Genomic DNA, 24,961 nt, shown 5'->3' on the forward strand with positions numbered 1-24,961 from the left:
GCATTCCCAAAATTCCAACCTCAGCATTCCTAAAAAATCCCAACCTTAAAATTCCTGAAAATCACAAACTCAGGAGAATTCCACATGGAACTCACAGCATTCCCAAAATTCCAAATCACAATTCCCACACAGAAAGCACAGGATTCCCAAAAAAATCTCAACCTCATAACGATTCCCACATGGAACTCACAGCATTCTCAAAATTCCAACCTCACAATTCCCACATGGAAGACGCAGCACTCTCAGAATTCCAACCTCAGCATTCCCAAAATTCCAAACTCAGGATCATTCCCACATGGAAGTCACAGCATTCCCAAAATCCCAACACACAATTCCCACATGGAAGATGCAGAATTCCCAAAAATCCAAACTTAACATTCCCAAAAATCCTTCACAATTCCCACATGGAAATCACAGCATTCCCAAAAATCACAACCTCAAGATTCCCAAAAGATTCCAACCTTAAAATTCCTAAAAATTCCAAAATCAGGATCATTCCCACATGAACACGTGGCATTCCCAAAATTCCCAACATCAGCATTCCCAAAAAACCTTCAGGATCATTCCCACATGGAAATCACAGCATTCCCAAAAATCCAAACCTCAGCATTCCCAAAAAAATCCCAACCTTAGAATTCCTGAAAATCACAAACCCAGGAGAATTCCTACATGGAACTCACAGCATTCCCAAAATTCCCAATGTTACAAATCCCACGTGGAAAACACAGGATTCCAAGAAAATCTCAACCTCAGGAGAAATCCCACATGGAACTCACAGCATTCTCAAAATCTCAACCTCAGAATTCCCACATGGAAGGCACAGAATTCCCAAAAATCCCAATGTCAACATTCCCAAAAATCCCTCAGGATCATTCCCAAAATTCCAAAACACAATTCCCATGTGGAGCACACAGTATTCTTAAAATTCCAACCTCAGCATTCCCAAAAATCCTTCACAATTCCCACATGGAACTTACAACATTCCCAAAAATCCAAAACATCAGCATTCCCAAAAATCCCAAACTCACAATTCCCACATGGAACAGGGAACATTCCCAAAATTTCCAACCTCAGCAGAATTCCCACATGGAAGACACAGCACTCTCAAAATTCCCAACCTCAGCATTCCCAAAATTCCAAACTCAGGATCATTCCCACTTGGAACTCACAGCATTCCCAAAAATCCCAATCTCAGCATTCCCAAAAATCCCAACCTTGGAATTCCTGAAAATCACAAACTCAGGAGAATTCCCACATGGAACACACAGCATTCCCAACAATCCAAAACATCAGCATTCCCAAAATCCCAAACTCACAATTCCCACATGGAACACGGAGCACTCTCAAAATTCCAACCTCAACATTCCCAAAATTCCAAACTCAGGATCATTCCCACATGGAAATCACAGCAATCCCAAAAATCCAAATCACAGCATTCCCAAAAAATCCCAACCTTAGAATTCCTGAAAATTCCAACCTCAGGACAATTGCCACATGGAACACACAACATTCCCAAAAATTCCAACTCACAATTCCCACACAGAATTCCCAAAATCCAAACCTCAGGAGAATTCCCACATGGAACTCACAGCATTCCCAAAAATCCCAATATCAGCATTCCCAAAATCCTTCAGGATCATTTCCCCAAGGAACATGCAGCATTCCCAAAAATCCCAACCTTAGAATTCCTGAAAATCACAAACTCGAGAGAATTCCTACATGGAACACAGAGCATTCCCAAAATTCCCAACCTCAGCATTTGCAAAATTCCAACTTCAGCAGAATTCCCACACAGAAAACACAGAATTCCCAAAAATTCCAACTCACAATTCCCATGTAGAACTCACAGCATTCTTAAAATTCCAACCTCAGAATTCCCACATGGAACAAACAGCATTCCCAAAATTCCAACCTAAATATTCCCACATGGAACACGGAGCATTCCCTAAATTCCAAGTTCAGGAGAATTCCCACATGGAAGACACAGAATTCCCAAAATCCCAACCTCAGAATTCTCGACATTCCAAGTCAGAATTCCCACACAGAACAAACAACATTCCCACAATTCCAACTCAAAATTCCCACATGGAACTCACAGAATTTCCAAACTTCCAGCCTCAGAACTGCCAAAAATCCAAACCTCAGCATTCCTAAAAAATTCCAACCTTAAAATTCCTGAAAATCACAAACTCAAGAGAATTCCTACATAGAACACTCAGCATTCCCAAATATCCAAACTCAGCATTCCCAAAAATCCCTCAAAATTCCCACATGGAAATCACAGCATTCCCAAAAAATCCCAACCTTAAAATTCCTAAAAATTCCGAACACAGGAGAATTCCCACATGGAACACTCAGCATTCCCAAATATCCAACCTCAACATTCCCAAAAATCCCGAACTCAGGATCATCCCCACATGGAAGTCACAACATTCCCAAAGATCCAAATCTCAGCATTCCCAAAAATCCAAACCTTAAAATTCCTAATAAATTCCAACCTCAGGATCATTCCCACATGGAAGATGCAGCATTCCCAAAATTCCAATTCACAATTCCCACGTGGAACACTCAGCATTCCCAAAATTCCCAACCTCAACATTCCCAAAAATCCTTCACAATTCCCACATGGAAATCACAGCATTCAAAAAAACCCCAACCTCAGCATTTCTGAAATTCCCAACTTTAGAATTGCCAAAAATCCCAAAGTCAGGAGAATTCCAACATGGAACTTGCATTTCCAAAAATCCCAACATCACAATTCCCACACAGAACACACAACATTCCCAAAAAATCCCAAACTTAAAATTCCTAAAAATTCCAAACTCAGGCTCATTCCCACAGGAAAGACGCAGCATTCCCAAAATTCCCACATCAGCCTCTCCTCACTTTTCCCAAACCCATCACTTTTTCCCCATCAGATCCAGGATAGAATTCCAGGAATTCCGTGGCCCTACCTCCTCGTCGGAGCTGTCCTGCTCGTACTCGTCCAGCGGGGAATCGTCCTGCAGGGATCTCCTCTGCCCTGGAAATCCCCTGGCCTGGGAAATCAGGGAAAAAAAATCACTGGAGAGGTTTGGGAACAGCCATGGGAATGTCTGGGAACAGCCCTGGGAATGTCTGCGAGCTCTGGGAACAGCCCTGGAAAAATTTGGGAGCTTGGGAAAAATCCCTGGAGAGGTTTGGGAACAGCCCTGGGAATGTTTGGGAATTTTGGGAAAAGCCCTGGAAAGGTGTGAGAGCTCTGGGAACATTCCTGGAAAAGTTTGGGAGCTGTGGAACATTCCTGGAGAAATTTGGGAATTTTGGGAAAATCCCTGGAGAGGTGTGAGAGCTCTGGGAACATTCCTGGGAAAGTTTGGAAAACTTTGGAAAAATCCCTGGAGAGGTTTGGGAAAATCCCTGGAAAAGTTTGGGAGCTCTGGGAAAAGTCCTGGAGAAATTTGGGAGCTTTGGAAAAATCACTGGAGAAGTTTGGGAAGAGCCCTGGAAAAGTTTGAGAGCTCTGGAATAGCCCTGGATAAATTTGGGAGCTTTGGAAAAATCCATGGAGTGGTTTGGGAACAATCCTGGAAAAGTCTGGGAGCTGTGGAACATTCCTGGAGAGGTTTGGGAATTTTGGGAAAAGCCCTGGAGAGGTGTGAGAGTTCTGGGAACATTCCTGGAAACGTCTAGAAACAGCCCTGGAAAAATTTGGGAATTTTGGGAAAAGCCCTGGAGAAAAGTGGGAACAACCCTGGAAAAGTTTGGGAGCTCTGGGACAGCCCTGTAGAAATTTGGGAGCTTTGGAAAAATCCCTGAAGAAGTTTGGGAACAGCCCTGGAAAAGTTTGGAAGCTGTGGAACATCCCTGTAGAAATTTGGGAATTTTGGGAAAATCCCTGGAGAGGTTTAGAAACATTCATGGAAAAGTTTGGGAACATTCCTGGAAAAGTTTGGGAGCTCTGGGACAGTCCTGGAGCAATTTGGGAATTTTGGGAAAATCCCTGGAGAGGTTTAGGAACATCCCTGGAAAAGCTTGGGAACAGCCCTGGAAAAGTTTGGGAACAGCCCTGGAAAAGTTTGGAAGCTGTGGAACATTCCTGGAGAAATTTGGGAATTTTGGGAAAAGCCCTGGAGAGGTGTGAGAGCTCTGGGAACATTCCTGGAAAAGTTTGGGAACATTCCTGGAAAATTTGGGAACATTCCTGGAAAAGCTTGGGAGCTGTGGAAAAGACCTGTAGAAATCTGGGAATTTTGGGAAAAGCCCTGGAGAGGTTTAGGAACATTCCTGGAAAAGTTTGGGAACAGTCCTGGAAAAGTTTGGGAGCTGTGGAAAAGCCCTGGAGAAATCTGGGAATTTTGGGAAAAGCCCTGGAGAAATTTGGGAGCTCTGGGAACATTCCTGGAAAAGTTTGGTAACAGCCCTGGAAAAGTTTGGGAGCTCTGGGAAAAGTCCTGAAGAAATTTGGGAATTTTGGGAAAAGCCCTGGAGAGGTGTGAGAGCTCTGGGAACATCCCTGGAAAAGTCTGGAACAGCCCTGGAAAAGTTTGGGAGCAGCCCTGGGAATGTTTGGGAACAATCCTGGGAAAGTTTGGGAGCTGTGGGAACAGCCCTGGAGAAATCTGGGAATTTTGGGAAAAGCCCTGGAAAAGTATGGGAACAGCCCTGAAAAAGTTTGGGAGCTCTGGGAAAAGTCCTGGAGAAATCTGGGAATTTTGGGAACAGCCCTGGAGAGGTTTAGGAACATTCCTGGGAAAGTTTGGGAACAGTCCTGGAAAATTTTGGGAGCTGTGGAACATTCCTGGAGAAATTTGGGAATTTTGGGAAAAGTTCTGGAGAGCTCTGGGAACATTACTGGAGAAGTTTGGGAACAGCTATGGAAAAGTTTGGGAGCTCTGGGAACATTCCTGTAGAAATTTGGGAGCTTTGGAAAAATCTCTGGAGTGATTTGAGAGCAGCCCTGGAAAAGTTTGCAAGCTGTGGAAAAGCCCTGGAGAAATCTGGGAATTTTGGGAAAAGCCCTGGAGAGGTTTAGGAACAGTCCTGGAAAAGTTTGGGAGCTCTGGGACATCCCCGGATAAATTTGGGAATTTTGGGAAAAGCCCTGGAAAAATTTGGGAGTTCTGGAAACGTTCCTGGAAAGTTTGGGAACATTCCTGGAAAAGTTTGGGAGCTGTGGAAAAGCCCTGGAGAAATTTGGGAATTTTGGGAAAAGCCCTGGAGAGGTGTGAGAGCTCTGGGAACATTCCTGGAGAATTTTGGGAGCTCTGGAAAAAGCCCTGGAAAAGTTTGGGAACAGCTCTGGGAATATTTGGGAATTTTGGGAAAAGTCCTGGAAAAGTTTGGGAACATTCCTTGAAAAGTTTGGGAGCTGTGAAACATCCCTGGAGAAATTTGGGAATTTTGGGAAAAGCCCTGGAGAGGTGTGAGAGCTCTGGGAATACTCCTGGAAAAGTTTGAGAACAGCCCTGGGAATGTTTGGGAGCTTTGGAAAAATCCCTGGAGAGGTTTGGGAACAGCCCTGGAAATGTTTGGGAGCTCTGCGAACATTCCTGGACAAATTTGGGAGCTTTGGAAAAATCTCTGGAGTGATTTGAGAGCAGCCCTGGAAAAGTTTGGAAGCTGTGGAACATTCCTGGAGCAATTTGGGAATTTTGGGAAAAGCCCTGGAGAGGTTTGGGAACATTCCTGGAAAAGTTTAGAAGCTCTGGAACATCCCTGGAGAAATTTGGGAATTTTGGGAAAAGCCCTGGAAAAATTTGGGAGTTCTGGGAACATTCCTGGAAAGTTTGGGAACATTCCTGGAAAAGTTTGGGAACATTCCTGGAAAAGTTTGGGAACAGCCCTGGCAACATTTGGGAGCTTTGGAAAAATCCCTGGAGAGGTTTGGGAGTAGCCCTGGGAATGTTTGGGAGCTGTGGAACATTCCTGGAGCAATTTGGGAATTTTGGGAAAAGCCCTGGAGAGGTTTGGGAACATTCCTGGAAAAGTTTAGAAGCTCTGGAACATCCCTGGAGAAATTTGGGAATTTTGGGAAAAGCCCTGGAAAAATTTGGGAGTTCTGGGAACATTCCTGGAAAGTTTGGGAACATTCCTGGAAAAGTTTGGGAACATTCCTGGAAAAGTTTGGGAACAGCCCTGGCAACATTTGGGAGCTTTGGAAAAATCCCTGGAGAGGTTTGGGAGTAGCCCTGGGAATGTTTGGGAGCTGTGGAACATTCCTGGAGCAATTTGGGAATTTTGGGAAAAGCCCTGGAGAGGTTTGGGAACATTCCTGGAAAAGTTTGGGAGCTTTGGAAAAGCCCTGGAGAAATCTGGGAATTTTGGGAAAAGACCTGGACAGGTGTGAGAGCTCTGGGAACATCCCTGGAAAAGTCTGGAAACAGCCCTGGAAAAGTTTGGGAGCAGCCCTGGGAATGTTTGGGAACAATCCTGGAAAAGTTTGAGAGCTCTGGGAACAGCCCTGGAAAATTTGGGAGTTGTGGAACATTCCTGGAGAAATTTGGGAATTTTGGGAAAAGCCCTGGAAAAATTTGGGAGCTCTGGGAATATTCCTGGAAAGTTTGGGAACATTCCTAGAAAAGTTTGGGAACAGCCCTGGCAACATTTGGGAGCTTTGGAAGAATCCCTGGAGAGGTTTGAGAGCATCCCTGGAAAAGTTTGGGAACATTCCTGGAAAAGTTTGGAAGCTCTGGGAACATTCCTGGACAAATTTGGGAGCTTTGGAAAAATCTCTGGAGTGATTTGAGAGCAGCCCTGGAAAAGTTTGGAAGCTGTGGAAAAGCCCTGGAGAAATTTGGAAATTTTGGGAAAAGCCCAGGAGAGGTGTGAGAGCTCTGGGAACATTCCTGGAAAAGTTTGGGAATAGCCCTGGAAAAGTTTGGGAGCTCTGGGAACATCCCTGTAGAAATTTGTGAGCTTTGGAAAAAGCCCTGGAGAAGTTTGGGAACATTCCTGGGAAAGTTTGGGAGCTGTGGAAAGCCCTGGAGAAATTTGGAAATTTTGGGAAAAGTTCTGGAGAGGTTTGGGAACAACCCTGGAAAAGTTTGGGAACATTCCTGGAAAAGTTTGGGAGCTCTGGGACAGTCCTGGAGCAATTTGGAAATTTCGGGAAAAGCCCTGGAAAAATTTGGGAGCTCTGGGAATATTCCTGGAAAAGTTTGGGAACATTCCTGGAAAAGTTTGGGAACAATCCTGGGAATGTTTGGGAACTCTGGGAAAAGTCCTGGAGAAATTTGGGAGCTTTGGAAAAATCCCTGGAGAAGTTTGGGAACATTCCTGGAAAAGTTTGGGAGCTGTGGAAAAGCACTGGAGAAATTTGGGAATTTTGGGAAAAGCCCTGGAGAGCTCTGGGAACATTCCTGGAGAAGTTTGGGAACAGCCCTGGAAAAGTTTGGGAGCTTTGGGAAAAGTCCTGGAGAAATCTGGGAATTTTGGGAAAAGCCTGGAATGGTTTGGGAACAGCCCTGGAAAAGTTTGGGAGCTCTGGAAACAGTCCTGGAGAAATTTGGGAATTTTGGGAAAAGCCCTGGAGAGGTGTGAGAGCTCTGGGAACATTCCTGGAAAAGTTTGGTAACAGCCCTGGAAAATTTTGGGAGCTTTGGGAAAAGTCCTGGAGAAAAGTGGGAACAACCCTGGAAAAGTTTGGGAGCTCTGGGAACAGCCCTGGAGATTTCCAGAACAATCCAGGATTTCCAGGCACAACCCCAGTGGGAAGGAAAGAGTTAAACAATTCCTGAGTTTTTCTTGGATCAGGAAAAAAAAACCAAATCCAAAATTCCAGCAGCTCCAGGAGCTGCCAGAGAAATCTGGGAATGCTGGAAGTCATCAGGAGGAAATCCAGGCTGACAGGGAAGGGTCAACATTTATGGGAACCCTGGGAGAGCTGGGATTTGGGATTTGGGATTTGGGATTTGGGGAATGGCAGCTCTGGGATTTGGGATTTGGGATTTGGGGAACGGCAGCTCTGGGATTTGGGATTTGGGGAATGGCAGCTCTGGGATTTGGGATTTGGGGAATGGCAGCTCTGGGATTTGGGATTTGGGATTTGGGGAATGGCAGCTCTGGGATTTGGGGAATGGCAGCTCTGGGATCTGGGATTTGGGGAATGGCAGAGCTGGGATTTGGGATTTGGGGAATGGCAGCTCTGGGATCTGGGATTTGGGGAATGGCAGAGCTGGGATTTGGGATTTGGGGAATGGCAGCTCTGGGATTTGGGATTTGGGATTTGGGGAATGGCAGCTCTGGGATTTGGGATTTGGGGAATGGCAGCTCTGGGATTTGGGATTTGGGACTTGGGGAATGGCAGAGTTGGGATTTGGGATTTGGGGAATGGCAGCTCTGGGATCTGGGATTTGGGGAATGGCAGCTCTGGGATTTGGGATTTGGGGAATGGCAGCTCTGGGATTTGGGATTTGGGGAATGGCAGCTCTGGGATTTGGGATTTGGGGAATGGCAGCTCTGGGATTTGGGATTTGGGATTTGGGGAATGGCAGCTCTGGGATTTGGGGAATGGCAGCTCTGGGATCTGGGATTTGGGGAATGGCAGAGCTGGGATTTGGGATTTGGGGAATGGCAGCTCTGGGATTTGGGATTTGGGATTTGGGGAATGGCAGCTCTGGGATTTGGGATTTGGGATTTGGGGAATGGCAGCTCTGGGATTTGGGATTTGGGATTTGGGGAATGGCAGAGCTGGGATTTGGGATTTGGGATTTGGGGAATGGCAGCTCTGGGATTTGGGATTTGGGATTTGGGGAATGGCAGCTCTGGGATTTGGGATTTGGGGAATGGCAGCTCTGGGATTTGGGATTTGGGATTTGGGGAATGGCAGCTCTGGGATTTGGGATTTGGGGAATGGCAGCTCTGGGATTTGGGATTTGGGATTTGGGGAATGGCAGCTCTGGGATTTGGGATTTTGGGAACAGGAAAATCCCATTCCCTGCTTCCCATCCCCCCAGCCTGCATCCCAAATCCCTCCCCAGCTCTCCCACAAAACCCCCTGGAAAAGGTTCTGGAATTCCCAGTTCTACAGCCTCTGGAATTTCTCTTTCCTTCCCAGAATTGGGGCACAATTAAGGAATTTTGGGCTCCTCAGTCCCAAACCTTGGGAATCTTGGGATGAGAGGGAAAATCTGGGATGAGGAATCCCAGAATGAGAGGGAAAATGTGGGATGAGGCATCTTAAATTGAGAGGGAAAATCTAGGATTTGGAATCCCAGAATGAGAGGGAAAATCTGGGATGAGGAATCCCAGAATGAGAGGGAAAATCTGGGATTTGAAACCCCAGAATTAGGGGCAAAATCTGGGAGAAGGAATTCCAGAATTAGGAGGAAAATCTGGGAGAAGGAATCCCACAATGAAAAGGAAAATCTGGGATGAGGAATCCCACAATGAAAAGGAAAATCTGGGATGAGGAATCCCAGGATGAGAGGCAAAATGTGGGATTTGGAATTAATTTTTGTAACTAACTAAAACAGAAAAACACTCCCCAAACTATATTTTTTTCTCGTTAAATAAACAAATTTGTTTCCATTTCTCTCAAAAAAATCACAAATTTCCAAATAAATAATTAAATCTATTTCCTAAAAAAAAAAAATTATTTAAAAATTCTCTCCCAAATTTACCCTAAACCAAACCAAATATAAATTGGTAATTCCTGCTCCTCCTGGAAAACTGGAGCAGGAAGAGCCTGGATTTTGGGAGTATCCCAGGAATGGGTCAGGAGTGGGATGGAGCCCCCCAAAATTCAGGGAAAAATCAGCTCAAAGCCTTACCTGTGTCTGGGGAGCTGAAGGGCTGCCAGAGGATTCTTCTTCATCTTCTTCTTCATCTTCATCTTCCTCTTCCTCCTCCTCCTCCTCAGCACTCCCTGAGGATTCGCTGTCACTCCCCGAATCCTCCAGGCCGGAATAAACGCTCTCCTCGCTCTCTGACAGCTCCTGGGTGTCTGAGGAGAGGCTGGGCTGCAAGGGAGGGGACAGCAGGGTCACAGGGGGGACAGGAGGGGACAGGGGGGGACCCTGAGCCTGGCAGGGCTGGGTGGGGACACCCCCACATTGCTGGAACCCCAAAGTTTGGAGTCATCCCTCAGGACCAGGCTGGAGCCCCTCAGGATAAAATCAGAAATCAGACCCTCCTAAATCCCAAATCCCCTCAGGACCAGGCTGGAGCCAGCTCAGGATAAAATCAGAAATCAGCCCCCCCAAATCCCAAATCCCCTCAGGACCAGGCTGGACTCAGCTCAGGATAAAATCAGAAATCAAACACCCCCAAATCCCAAATCCCCTCAGGACCAGGCTGGAGCCAGCTCAGGATAAAATCAGAAATCAGACACCCAAATCCCCTCAGGATGAGGCCAGAACCCCACCCAGTTACTGGAACCCCCCTCAGGACAAGGCCAGACCAGACCCATCAATTATTGGGGCTCTCCTCACCAGGACAGGGCTGGGTCACCCCTTCAGGAGCCCAAAATTCCTCCTCAGGAGCCCAAATCCTCTGTCACTGTTGTGTTTTCCCCTCATGGAGTCCAGGCTGGAGCCCCCAGGTTATGGGGTCCCCCTTCACTGGGATAGAGCTGGATTCCTCCTCAGTAACCAAATCCTCTCTTAGGAGCCAAAATTCCTCCTCAGGAGCCCAAATCCTCCCTCAGGAGCACAAATCCCTCCTCATTGTAGGGTTTTCCCCTCACGGAGACCAGGCCAGAGTCCCCAAGTTATGGGGTCCACCTTTACTGGGATAGAGCTGGGTTCCCCCTCAGGAACCCAAATCCCCTCACAAGAGACCAAATTCCCTCTTAGGAGCACAAATCCCTCCTCATTATTGGGTTTTTCCCTCACGGAGAACAGGCCGGACCCCCCCTCATTTCCCGGTCCCCTTTCCCTGGGACAGAGCCGAGTTCCCCCTCACGAACCCAAATCCCCCTCAGGAGCCCAAATTCCCCCCTCAGGTGCCCAAATCCCACTTCAGGAGCCCAAATCCCCTCTCAGGAGTCCAAATCCTCCATCACTGCTGGGTTTTCCCCTCACAGAGACCAGGCCGGACCCCTCCATTCCCGGGTCTCCTCTCACAGAGACCAGGCCAGACTCTCCTCAAATTGACAAAATTCTCCTTCAGTTCAAGGCTGGACCCCCCTCACCGGAAAAGAGCTGTGTTCAGCCCTCTTAGGAGCCCAAATCCCCTCACAAGAGCCCATATTCCCCCTCAGGAGCACAAATTACTCCTCCTTGTTGGGTTTTACCCTCATGGAATCCAGGCCAGAGCCCCCAGGTTATGGGGTCCCCCTTCACTGGGATAGAGTTGGATTCTCCCTCAGGAACCCAAATCCTCTCTTAGGAGCCAAATTCCTCCTCAGGAGCCCAAATCCTCCCTCAGGAGCACAAATCCCTCCTCATTATTGGGTTTTTCCCTCACGGAGAATAGGCCGGACCCCCCCTCATTCCCAGTCTCCCCTCACTGGGACAGAGCCAAGTTCCTCCTCAGGAACCCAAATCCTCTCTTAGAAGCCAAAATTCCTCCTCAGGAACCCAAATCCTCTCTTAGAAGACAAAATCCCTCCTCAGGAGCCCAAATCCCCCCTCAGGAGCCCAAATCCCCTCTCAGGAGCCCAAATTCCCCCTCAGAAGCCCAAAGTCCCCCTCACTGTTGGGTTTTCCCCTCATGGAGACCAGGCTGGATCCCACCACTCCCGGGTCCCCCCTCATGGAGACCAGGCCAGACTCTCTTCAAATTGCCAAAATTCCCTTTCAGCTCAAGGCTGGACCCCCCTCAGGAGGACAGAGCCGTGTTCACCCTTCTTAGGAGCCCAAATCCCCTCATAAGAGCCCAAATTCGCCCTCAGGAGCACAAATTCCTCCTCACTGTTGGGTTTTCCCCTCATGGAGTCCACACCGGAGCCCTCAAGTTATGGGGTCACCCCTCACCGGGACAGAGCCGAGATCCCCTTCAGGAACCCAAATACCCTCTCAGGAGCCCAAATTCCCCCTCAGAAGCCCCAATCCCTCCTCACTGTTGGGTTTTCCCCTCATGGAGACCAGGTTGGACCCCACCACTCCTGGGTCCCCCCTCACAGAGACCAGGCCAGACTCTCCTCAAATTGCCAAAACTCCCCTTCAGTTCAAGGCCGGACCCGCCTCACCAGGACAGAGCGGTATTCACCCCTCTCAGGAGCCCAAATCCCCTCACAGGAGCCCAAATTCCCCCTCATTAGCACAAATTCCCCCTCACTGTCAGGTTTTCCCCTCACAGACACCAAGCTGAAGCCCCCCAGGTTATGGGATCTGCCTTCCCTGGGACAGAGCTGGGTTCCCTGTCAGTAGCCCAAATCCCCTCTCAGGAAGCCAAATCCCCTCTTAGGAGCCCAAATCCCCCCCTCAGGAGCCCAAATCCCCTTCAGGAAACCAAATTCCCCCTCAGGAACCCAAATCCCCTCTTAGGAGCCCAAATCCCCCCTCAGGAGCACAAATCTCACTGTTGGGTTTTGCCCTCATGGAGACCAGGCTGGACCCCTCCATTCCTGGGTCCCCCTTCCCTGGGACAGAGCCGGATTCCTCCTCAGGAGCCCAAATTCCTTCTCAGGAGCCCAAATTCCCCGCTCAGGAGCCCAAATTCCCCATCAGGAGCCCAAACCCCTCCTCACTGTTGGGTTTTCCCCTCATAAAGACCAGTCTGGACCCCTCCATTCCTGGGTCCCCCCTCACAGAGACCAGGCCAGACTCTCCTCAAATTGCCAAAATTCCCCTTCAGTTCAAGGCTGGACCCCTCTCATTGGGGACAGAGCGGTATTCACCCCTCTCAGGAGCCCAAATCCCCTCACAAGAGCCCATATTCCCCCTCAGGAGCACAAATTCCTCCTCATTGTCGGGTTTTACCCTCATGGAATCCAGGCCGGAGCCCCCAGGTTATGGGGTCCCCCTTCACTGGGATAGAGCTGAGTTCTCCCTCATGAACCCAAATCCTCTCTTAGGAGCCAAAATCCCTCCTCAGGAGCCCAAATCCCCCCTCAGGAGCCCAAATCTCTCCTCACTGTTGGGTTTTCCCCTCATGGAGACCAGGCTGGACCCCTCCACTCCCAGGTCTCCTCTCACAGAGACCAGGCCAGACTCTCCTCAAATTGCCAAAATTCTCCTTCAGTTCAAGGCTGGACCCCCCTCACGAGGACAGAGCTGTGTTCAGCCCTCTTAGGAGCCCAAATCCCCTCACAAGAGCCCAAATTCCCCCTCAGGAGCACAAATTCCTCCTCATTGTTGGGTTTTACCCTCATGGAATCCAGGCCGGAGCCCCCAGGTTATGGGGTCCCCCTTCACTGGGACAGAGCCGAGTTCCCCCTCAAGAGCCCAAATTCCCCCTCAGGAACCCAAATTCCCTCCTCAGAAGCCCCAAATCCTCCGTCACTGTTGGGTTTTCCCCTCATGGAGACCTGGCCGGACTCCTCTCATTTCCCCGTCCCCCTTCACTGGGACAGAGCCGCGTTCCCCCTCAGGAACCCAAATCCCTCTTCAAGAGCCCAAATCCTCCCTCAGGAACCCAAATCCCCCCTCAGGAACCCAAATTCCCCCTCAGGAACCCAAATCCTCCTCAGTGCTGGCTTTTCCTCTCACGGAGACCAGGCTGGATCCCTCCATTCCTGGGTCTCCCCTCACGGAGACCAGGCCAGACTCTCCCCAAATTGCCAAAATTCCCCCTCAGTTCAAGACTGGACCTCTCTCACCGGGACACAACCGGGTTCCCCCCTCAGGAGACCAAATCCCCGCTCACTGCTGGGTTCCCCCTCACCGACACCAGGCCGGACTCCGCTAAATTTCCCGCTCCCCCCTCACCGGGGTAGAAGCAGTTTCCCCCTCAGGAGCCCAAACTCCAAGGACAGACCCCCCCCCAGTGCCGGTTCCCCCTCACGGACACCAGGCCGGACCCCTCCCCGCCATTTCACGGCCCCCACTCACCGGGACCAGGCCAGCCTCCTCCCCGTTGCCATGACAATCCCGTGAGTGTCCCCTCCCTCCCCGTTGCCATGACAACCCCGAGTGTCCCCCCCTGTCTCTCCCTTCCCGGTCACCCCCGGACCTGCTCCATGGTGGCGGCTCCGCGTGCGCCGCCGAACACGTGGGCGCGGGTCAGAGGGACGGCCACGCCCCCGCCCGCCGCGCTTCCGCCTTCCCGCGGCTCCGCGCCGCTCCCGAGGGAGGGGATCCCGCTACCAGGCGGGCGGGATAGCGGGAACGAGAGAAGAGAACGGGAAAAGATAACGGGAAAGGGAACGGGAAATGAGTGGCAGCGCGGGAAAATGTGAAATCAGAGTGCGCATGCGCAAAAGGGCGTCGCGCTGCCGGGACCGCGCATGCGCGCAGCGGCAGCCGCGCCAAAGGCGGTGAGAGCGCCGCGAAGGAGGCGGGGCTTAGCGGAAGGGGCGTGGCCAGAAACGTTTGGGGGCGTGCCTGGCGCGCCATGGTGGTAATAGGAAAGGGGCGTGGTCAGAGAGGGGAAAAAGGGCGTGTCCAGAGGGGAGGGCGGGGCCGGTGCGCACAGGGGCGTGTCCACTCCATTGGAGGTGTCACCCTGTGAGAACCCCGCCCACACCCTGCAAAAAATGGACAGAGGGCGTGGCCAGGTGTGCTGGGCTGGGTCTCTATGGGCAGGGGGCGTGGCCAGGTGGCAATAGCCACGCCCAAGCCATGCCAGGGACGGGTAGAGGGCGTGGCCTGTTCTGAGTGGCCGTGTCCTGCCCCATCGGGTTAAACTAAACCAGCACAAGAAAGGGGCGGGGCTTCTAAAGAAATGGGCGTGGCCTGAGCGATAAGGGGGGTGTTCTAATGTGCTAGCCCTGCCCATGGCTGGTCCTCCATAGGCAGTGGGCGTGGTCTAATGCGAGTGGGCGTGTCCCTACACCCCTCGTTCCACATCCTTCCCTTCCCCTATAACAAGTGGGCGTGGCCAAGAGGCCAAAGCCCCGCCCCTTCTCTCTTACAACACAAGGGGGCGTATCCAAACACTAAAGCCCCGCCCCTCCGGGGGGTTCCCCAACGTGCAATAGGCGTGGCTAACGGAAAGGGGCGTGGCTTATAAAGCAAACCACGCCCTCTTCCTAGCCTAACAGCACCGTTTGCGCGCAGTGGGCGTGGCCGCGCATGCGCCGCGCGCCGCCCCCTCACACCGCCCCTCCAAGATGGCGGCGGCCATGCCGCGTCCCGCCGCCGCCGCCGCCGCTCCCGGCCCTTCCCGCCTTTGGTAGCGGGCGCGCTCGCACGGGGTCTCCCGGAGCCCTTCCCGCCCCCGCCGTGAGGGCGCGGCCATGGACGGCCCCGGCGCGGCGGCGGGCGCGGGGCCCAGTAACGTGCCCGCCTTCCTCACCAAACTCTGGACGCTCGTGGAGGATCCCGACACCGACGCCTTGATCTGCTGGAGCCCGGTGAGTTCCCGGTTCGGCGGCGGGGAAGGAGCGGAGCGGGCGGGGATTCCCGGCCCGGCCCGGCCCGGCTGAGGGCAGCGCCCGCGGCCTGCGCTGGGCCCTGAGGCCTGGCCCGTTCCTCTGGGAATTCCCGTTAAAATCCCGCTAAAACCCCGTTAAAACCCCGCTAAAATCCTAAATTCCCGCTTTTCCGGAGCGGCAACGTGCGAGATAAGGAGGGAAATAAAAACGTAAACAAAGCGCCGAGGGTTGGGACGACCTTTGGAGCGGGATAACAGCGGGAGCCGCTAATTAGGGAATAATGAGAGGATAATTCCGGGATTGAGGGAATAAATTTGGGAATTCCGGGAGATCCCGAAGCGTTTTGTTGGTTTTTTTTGTTTTTTCTGGGAGAGCTGTTGGGATAGAAGCTGGAGAAATTGGAAATAGGGAATTTTTTTTGTGGAATATTGGGAAGGAATTCCTGTCCCCCAGCGAATTCCCGAGGAATTTATCCAAGGATAAACCCAGGGAGGTGGATTTGCCATTTTTTGCTGCAATTCTGGTTGATTTTCCTTAATTTTCCCTTTTTTTTCCCCTTGGGAAAATCTTAAATCCAAAAGAATTCTCAGGGAATTCATCCCATCCCAAAAATTCCCAAAAAATTCCCAAATTTTTCCCCTGCAGCTGAAAAAATTCTGTTTCCCATTGCAGAAAAAACAGATACAATTCCTAAAATTCATTTTTAAACCTTAAACCTGTTTTTTTTTTTTCATTTTGGAAAAGATTTCTCCATCTGTGTCCATGTTCCAAATTTCTGTTTTTCCCTTGGTGTTGGAATTCCAGGATTTGGGAAGGTGAAGCTCTGGAAATCCCAGGAAAAATTTGGATTTTATGGAGTGGGAGTTTTCCAGCTCCTGATTTTTTCCATCCTCATCCCAAAATTCCAACTTTTCCCCTCAGGAATTGTCGATTTTTTTTTTTTTTTTTTGCCAAAAATTCCATGGTTTTTTCTCAGGATTCAGGAATTTCCTGCCTTGTCCAGGTTTAATAAACATTCCTGGATTTTTGTGCTTTTAAGGAAATCCTGTTTTTTTTTTTTTTCCCCAAGGAATTCCCAGGTTTTTTTCCCCATAGGATTTCCCTGCTTTTTCCTGGTTTTTTTTTTTTAATTTTTTTTTTTAATTTTTTTTTTAATTTTCCCAGGAATTCCTGTAATTTTAATTTATTTTTTTTCCTGGAATTCCTTTCCAGGCAGATCCCAATATCCCACACCATTCCCAACATTTCCCTTGGAAAATTCCCTTTTCCTGTGCCAGAACATGGAATTTTCATGGAATTTTTCATGAATTTTTTCATTGATTTCTTCATGGAATTTTCATGGAATTTTCATGGAATTTTCATGGAATTTTCATGGAATTTTTCATTGAATTTTCATGGATTTTTCATTGAATTTTCATGGAATTTTCATGGAATTTTCATGGAATTTTTCATGGAGATTTCATGGAATTTTTATGGAATTTTCATGGAATTTTCATGGACTTTTTCATGGAATTTTCATGGAATTTTTATGGAATTTTCATGGAATTTTCATGGACTTTTTCATGGAATTTTCATGGAATTTTTATGGAATTTTCATGGAATTTTCATGGACTGTCTCATAATTTAACTTCAAATCCCAGATTTTTTTCCCTCCCTTTTTTTTTTTTTTTTTTTTTTTTCCATTGGAATTGCATTTTCCTGGCCTTTTTCTGGAGAGGTTTAGGTTGGGATTTTTAGGAATATTCCCCTGGAATTCCAGGCTGGAATTTCAGGAAAAATCCTGGAATTCCAGGCTGGAATCCTGAGTAAAATCCTGGAATTCCTGGCTGGAAAAATCCTGGAATTTCTGGCTGGAATTCTGAGTGAAATCTTGGAATTCTGGGCTGGAATCCCTGGAAAAATCCTGGAATTGTGGGCTGGAATTCTGGAAAAAATCTTGGAATTCTGGGCTGGATACTCTGAAAGAATGCTGGAATTCCTGGATGAAAAATCCTGGAATTCTGGGCTGGAATTTCAGGTGAAATCTTGGAATTCCTGGCTGGAAAAATCCAGGAATTCCAGGCTGGAATCCTAAATGGAATCCTGGAATTCCGGGCTGGAATCCTGACTAAAATCTTGGAATTCTGGGTTGGAATCTCTGGAAAAATCCTGGAATTTTGGGCTGGAATCTCTGGAAAAATCCTGGAATTCCTGGCTTGAATCCCTGGAAAATCCTGGAATTCCAGGCTGGAATCCTGAGTGAAATCCTGGAATTCTGGGCTGGAATTCTGGGTGAAATCCTGGAATTCCAGGTTGGAATCCCTGGAAAAATCCTGGAATTCTGGGTGAAAAATCCTGGAATTCTGGGCTGGAATCTCTGGAAAAATCCTGGAATTCCTGGCTGCAAAATCCTGGAATTCTGAGTGAAATCTTGGAATTCTGGATTGGAATTCTGGGTGAAATCCTGGAATTCCAGACTGGAATCTCTGGTGGAATTCTGGATGGAATTTTAGGTAAAATCCTGGAATTCTTGGCTGGAATCTCTGGAAGAATCCTGAAATTCCTGGCTGGAAAATCCTGGAATTCCAGGTTGGAAATTTCAGGTAAAATCTTGGAATTCTGGGCTGGAATTTCAGGAAAAATTCTGGAATTCTGGGTTGGAATTCTGGGTGAAATCCTGGAATTCTGGGCTGGAATCCCTGGAAAAATCCTGGAATTCTGGACTGGAATTTCTGGAAAAAATCCTTGAAATCTGGGCTGGAATCCTGAGTGAAATCCTGGAATTCTGGGCTGGAATTTCAGGAAAAATCTTGGAATTCCTGACTGGAAAATCCTGGAATCCTGAGAGAAATCCTGGAATTCTGGGCTGGAATCTCTGGAAAAATCCTGGAATTCCTGGCTGGAATCCCTGGAAAAATCCTGGAATTCCAGGCTGGAATTTCAGGTAAAATCTTGGAATTCTGGGCTGGAATCCCTGGGAAAAATCCTGGAATTCCAGGCTGGAATCCTGAGTGAAATCCTGGAATTCTGGGCTGGAATTTCAGGAAAAATCTTGGAATTCCTGGCTGGAAAATCCTGGAATTCCAGGTTGGAATTTCAGGTAAAATCCTGGAATTCTGGACTTGAATCTCTGGAAAAATCCTGGAATTCTGGGCTGGAATTTCTGGAAAAATCCTGGAATTCTGGGCTGGAATTTGAGGTAAAAAAAATTCCAAAAAAATCCAAAAAAAATTAAAAAAAATTAAAAAAAAATTCCCAAAAATTCAAAAAAAAATCAAAAAATCCCAGAAAAAATAAAAAAAATTCCAAAAAAAATCCAAAAAAATCCACAAAAATTAAAAAAAAAATCCAAAAAAAATTCCAAAAAAAAAACCCCTCAACCCTGGAAATTCCAGCATAAATCTGGAATAATCCCACAATTCCAGAGGGCTTGAAATGACCCCAATTTTGTTGATTTTTCCCAATTTTTTTTTCATTTTCCAGAGCGGGAGCAGCTTCCACGTGTTCGACCAGGGCCAGTTCTCCAAGGAGGTGCTGCCCAAATATTTCAAACACAACAACATGGCCAGCTTTGTGAGACAGCTCAACATGTGTGAGTATTCCTCAACATTCCAGGCAAAGTTGGGAATTATTTCCAAGTTTTTTCCCATTTTTTTCTGATTTTTTTCCAATTTTTTTCCAATTTTTTTCCCATTTTTTTCCCTTTTTTTTCGAATTTTTTTTGCCTTTTTTTTTCCTTTTTTTCCAATTTTTTTCCATTTTTTTTTCCATTTTTTTTTCCATTTTTTTTCCATTTTTTTTCCAATTTTTGTCCCATTTTTGTCCCATTTTTTCCATTTTTTCCAATTTTTTTCCAATTTTTTTCCAATTTTTTCCCCCATTTTCCATTTTTTTTCAATTATTTTCATTTTTTTTCCCATTTTTTCCCATTTTTTCCCATTTTTTTCCCCATTTTTCCCCCATTTTTCCCCCATTTTTCCCCATTTTTTCCCCATTTTTTCCCATTTTTTTCCCATTTTTTCCCCATTTTTCCCCATTTTTTCCCATTTTTCCCATTTTTTTCCCATTTTTTCCCATTTTTTTCCCATTTTTTTCCAATTTTTTTTATGTTTTTCGAATTTTTTGCCATTTTTTTGCCATTTTTTTCCAATTTTTTCCAATTTTTGTCCCATTTTTTCCCCTTTTGTTTCTCTTTTTTTCCCATTTTTTCCCCATTTTTTCCCCATTTTTTCCCCATTTTTTCCCCATTTTTTCTCCATTTTTTCTCCATTTTTCCCACTTTTCCAATTTCCCCCATTTTTCCCCATTTTTTCCATTTTTTCCCCTTTTCCCCATTTTTTCCCATTTTTTCTGGGACACCCAGAATTCCAGCATTTCTTCCCATATTCCCATTTATTCCCATTTTTCCAATCATTTCCAGTAGGGGGTGCCACAATCCCAAAAATCCCTTTTGTTCTCTTTTTTTTCTCTTTTTTTCCTCTTTTTTTTCTTTTTTTCTCTTTTTTTCTTTTTTTCCTCTTTTTTTCTCATTTTTTTTCACTTTTTAAAAATATTTTTTCTCTTTTTTAATATTTTTTCCTCTTTTTTCCTCTCTTTTTTCTCTCTTTTTCCTCTTTTTTTTCTCTTTTTTTTCTCTTTTCTCTCTTTTTCTCTTGTTATCTTTTTTCTCTTTTTTAAAAATCTTTTTTCTAATTTTTCCCCATTTTTCCCCATTTCCCCATCTTTTCCCCCATTTCACATTTTTTCTGCATTTCAATCCCATATTTATCCCATTCCCCCATTTTTATTCTATTTTAATCCCATTTCCCCCATTTTTATTCTATTTTAAATCCCATTTCCCCCATTTATAATCCCATTTTTTCCCATTTTCCCCCATATTTCCCCCATTTTAATCCCATATTTTCTCCATTTTTTATTCTAATTTTATCCCATTTCCCCCCACATTTTCCCCATTTTAATCCTATTTTTCCCTATTTTAATCCTGTATTTCCCTGTTTTTAATCCCATTTTAATCCAATTTTAATCCCATTTTAATGCCCACTTCCCCCATTTTAAGCCCACTTTTATCCCATATTCAATCCCACTTTAATCCCACTTTAATCCTATTTTAATCCCATTTTTATCCCATATTTAATCCCATTTTTAATTCCATATCCAATCCCATTTTAATCCCATTTTCCCCATTTTAATCCCATTTTAATCCCATTTTATCCCATATTTTCCCCCATATTTCCCCTATTTTTAATCCCATTTTAAACCCATTTTTCTCACATTTTCTCTCAATCTTTTCCCCATTTTGATCTCATTTTAATCCTATTTTGATCTCATTTTAATCCTATTTTAATTTCATTTTAATCCTATTTTGATCTCATTTTAATCCCATTTTTCACCATTTTTATCCATTTTTCCCCATTTTAATACAATTTTAATCCAATTTTCCCTATTTTAATCCCATTTTAATCCCATTTTTTCCCCATATTCCCCCCATCTTTTCCCTATTTTCAATCCCATATTTCCCCCATTTCTATCCCATTTTTCCCCTATTTTTAATCCCATTTTAATCCCATATTTCCCCCATTTTATTCCCATTTTAATCCCATTTTAATCCTATTTTCTCCCCTATTTTTATCCCATATTTCCCCATTTTAATCTAATTTTCTCCCCATATTTAATCCCATATTTCCCCCATATTTTCCCCATTTTAATCTCATTTTAATCCCATTTTTTCCACATTTTAATATCATTTTTATCTGTATTTCCCCATATTTCCCCCCATATTTCCCCCATTTTAATCCCATTTTAATCCCATTTTAATCCCATATTTAATCCATTTTATCCCATATTTATTCCCATATTTAATTCAACTTAATCCCATTTTAATCCCATTCCCCCCATTTTTTATCCCATTTTCTCAATTTTTAATCTCACTTTAATCCCATTTTTATTTAATTTTTCCCCATTTTTAATCCCATTTTTCCCCATTTTTAATCCCATTTTCCCTATTTTTTATCCCATTTTAATCCCATATTCCCCTCGTATTTCCCCATATTTCCCCTATTTTTAATCCCATTTTAATCCATTTTTCTCTATTTTTAATCCCATTTTTCCCTGTTCTTAATCCTATTTTAATCCCATTTTTTCCACATTTTAAATCCCATTTTTATCTGTATTTCCCCATATTTCCCCCCATACTTCCCCCATTTTTAATCCCATTTTAATCCAGTTTTAATCCCATTTTATATAATTTTCTCTATTTTTCCCCATTTTTAATCCCATTTTATTGTGTTTTAATCCCATATTTTCCCCATTTTAATCCTATTTTTCCCTATTTTTATCACATTTTATATTTTCCCTATTTTTAATCTCATTTTAATCCAATTTTAATCCATTTTAATCCAATTTAATCCAATTTTCCCCCATTTAAATCCCATTTTAATCCTGTATTTCCCCCATATAATCCCATATTTTCTCCATTTTAATCCCATTTTTAATCCATATTTCCCCATTTTTAGTCCCATTTTTTCTGGATTTTAATCCCATTTTAATCCCATTTTAATCCCTATTTCCCCCCATTTTATTCCATTTTAATCCCATTTTAATCCCATTTTAATCCTATTTCCCCTCTATTTTTATCCCATATTTCCCCCATTTTAATCTAATTTTATCCCATATGTAATCCATATTTCCCCCATATTTCCCCATTTTTTATCCAAATTTAATACCATTTTAATACCATTTTATCTCTTTTTTCCCCATTTTAATCCCATTTTTAATCCCATTTAATCCCATATTTAATCTCATTTAATCCATATTTATCCCATTTTATCCCATTTTAATCCCATTTTAATCCCATTTTTCCCCATTTTTTCCCCGTTTTATCCATATTTTCCCCATATTTCCCCCATTTTTAATCCCCATTTTCCCCCAATTTTGAATCCAATTTTTCCCTATTTTTAGTACAATTTTATCTCAGTTTCCTATTTTTAATCCCATTTTTCCCTGTTTTTAATCCAATTTTTATTCCATTTTTATCCCATTTTTATCCCATTTTTATCCCATTTTCCCCCACTTTTCCTCCACATTTCCCCCATATTTCCTCCAATGTTAATCCCATTTTAATCCCATTTTAATCCCATATTTCTCCATCTTTTCCCCATTTAATCCCAGTTTTATATCATTTTCCCCATTTTTAATCACATTTTAATCCAACCTTAATCCCATTTCCCCCCATTTTAATCTCATTTTAATCCCATATTTCCCCCATATTAATCCCATATTTTCCCCATTTTAATCCCATTTTTAATCCCATATTTCCCCCATTTTTTCTCAATTTTTTCCCCCTTTTTCTCCCGTATTTTCCCCGTATTTCCCCCATATTTCCCCATTTTTAATCCAATTTTAATCCCATTTAATCCCATTTAATCCCATTTTAATCCCATTTTAATCCCATTTTTCCCCATTTTCCCCCCAGATGGCTTCAGGAAGGTGGTGCACATCGAGCAGGGCGGGCTGGTGAAGCCTTTGGGATCCCATATTTAATCCATTTAATCCCATATTTAATCCCATTTTTAATCCAATTTTAATCCATATTTCTGATCCCAGATGGCTTCAGGAAGGTGGTGCACATCAAGCAGGGCGGGCTGGTGAAGCCCTTTGTGATCCCATATTTTAATCCCATTTAATCCCATTTTAAATCCCATTTAATCCCATTTTGAATCCCATTTAATCCCATTTTAATCCCATTTTAATCCCATTTTTATCCCATTTTAATCCCATTTTAATCCAATTTTCCCCCATTTTTTCCCCCGTTTTTATCCCATATTTTCCCCGTATTTCCCCCGTATTTCCCCCATTTTTAATCCAATTTAATCCAATTTTAACCCCATTTTAATCCCATTTTTCTCCATTTTTAATCCCATTTTTATCCCATTTTTCCCCCCCAGGTGGCTTCAGGAAGGTGGTGCACATCGAGCAGGGCGGGCTGGTGAAGCCCTTTGTGATCCTATATTTAATCCCATATTTAATCCCATATTTAATCCCATATTTAATCCCATTTAATCCCATATTTAATCCCATATTTAATTCCATTTTAATCCATTTTTATCCCATTTTTATCCCATTTTTATCCCATTTTTCCCCATTTTTTCCCCGTTTTATCCCATATTTTCCCCATATTTCCCCCGTATTTTCCCCATTTTTAATCCAATTTTAATCCAATTTTAATACCATTTTTATCTCATTTTTCCCCGTTTTTAATCCAATTTTAATCCCATATTTTGACCCCAGATGGCTTCAGGAAGGTGGTGCACATCGAGCAGGGTGGGCTGGTGAAGCCCTTTGGAATCCCATATTTAATCCCGTATTTTATCCCATATTTAATCCCATTTTTTCCCCATTTTTAATCCCATTTTTCCCCATTTTTAATCCCTTTTTTATCCCATTTTAATCCCATTTTTATCCCATTTTAATCCCATTTTAATCCAAATTTCCCCATTTTTTTTCCCCATTTTAATCCCATATTTTCCCCGTATTTCCCTCATATTTCCCCCATTTTTAATCCAATTTTAATCCAATTTAATCCAATTTTTTCCCCATTTTCCCCCATTTTTCTCCATTTTTAATCCCATTTTAATCCATATTTCTGATCCCAGATGGCTTCAGAAGGTGGTGCACATCGAGCAGGGCGGGCTGGTGAAGCCGGACAAGGACGACACGGAATTCCAGCATCCCTTCTTCCTCAGGGGCCAGGAGCAGCTCCTGGAGAACATCAAGAGGAAAGTCACCAGTGTGAGTGGGATAATGTGCAATAATAAACACAAAAAATCCTGGGATTTGTCACAAAAATCTGGGAAAAATCTGGGAAAAATCCTGGGATTCGTCATTAAAAAATCTCTGAAATATCCTGGGATTCGTCATGAAAAAATCAAAAAATCAAAATTAAGAAATCATTAAAAATTAAAAATATCCTGGGATTTGTCATTAGAAAATCTGTTAATTATCCTGGGATTCCTCATTAAAAAATCAAAAAATAAAAATTAAAAAGTCATTTAAAAATTAAAAATATCCTGGGATTTGTCAGAAAAATGTGTTAAAAGTCCTGGGATTGGGAATAATAAACAGAAAAAATCTTGGGATTTGAAATAATTAATAAGCAGAAAAAATGGATTTGAAATAATTAATGAAGAGAAAAAATTGAATTTGAAATAATAATAAACAGCAAAAATGGGATTTGAAATAATTAATAAACAGCAAAAATGGGATTTGAAATATTTAGTAAATAGAAAAATGGGGTTTGGAATAATTAATTAGGGATTTGGAATAAGAAACAGAAAAAATCCTGGGATTTGAAATAATAAATAAACAGAAAAATCCTGGATTTGTCATTAAAAAATCTCTTAAATATCCTGGGATTTGTCAGAAAAATGTGTTAAAAATCTGTTAAAAATCCTGGATTTGTCACAAAAATCTGGGAAAATTTGTTAAAAAATCCTGGGATTTGTCACAAAATCTGGTAAAAAAATTGTTAAAAATCCTGGATTTGTCACAAAATCTGGGGAAAAATCTGTTTAAAATCCTGGATTT

General features: G+C 44.4%; 2 protein-coding genes across 2 annotated transcripts in view; one reads left to right on the forward strand and one right to left on the reverse strand.

Moving 5' to 3' along the window:
• BOP1 (BOP1 ribosomal biogenesis factor) overlaps positions 1-14,266 on the reverse strand; it is a 101,209-nt gene extending 86,943 nt beyond the window's left edge. The window contains exons 1-3 of the mRNA XM_033078558.2: positions 14,038-14,266; positions 9,753-9,941; positions 2,955-3,038 (exon numbers count right to left, since the gene is read on the reverse strand). Coding sequence (XP_032934449.1) covers positions 2,955-3,038; positions 9,753-9,941; positions 14,038-14,046 — 282 coding nt within the window. The 5' untranslated portion in view covers positions 14,047-14,266. The remainder of the gene's footprint in view (positions 1-2,954; positions 3,039-9,752; positions 9,942-14,037) is intronic.
• Positions 14,267-15,237: 971 nt separating this feature from the next.
• Positions 15,238-24,961, forward strand: part of HSF1 (heat shock transcription factor 1) — a 48,187-nt gene continuing 38,463 nt past the window's right edge. Inside the window, 4 exon segments of the mRNA XM_033081240.2 lie at positions 15,238-15,379; positions 18,863-18,971; positions 22,851-22,864; positions 24,044-24,166. Coding sequence (XP_032937131.1) covers positions 15,263-15,379; positions 18,863-18,971; positions 22,851-22,864; positions 24,044-24,166 — 363 coding nt within the window. The 5' untranslated portion in view covers positions 15,238-15,262.

The sequence above is a fragment of the Catharus ustulatus genome, chromosome 1 (assembly GCF_009819885.2).
Source record: "Catharus ustulatus isolate bCatUst1 chromosome 1, bCatUst1.pri.v2, whole genome shotgun sequence".
In the NCBI taxonomy this organism is placed as follows: Eukaryota; Metazoa; Chordata; class Aves; order Passeriformes; family Turdidae; genus Catharus; species Catharus ustulatus.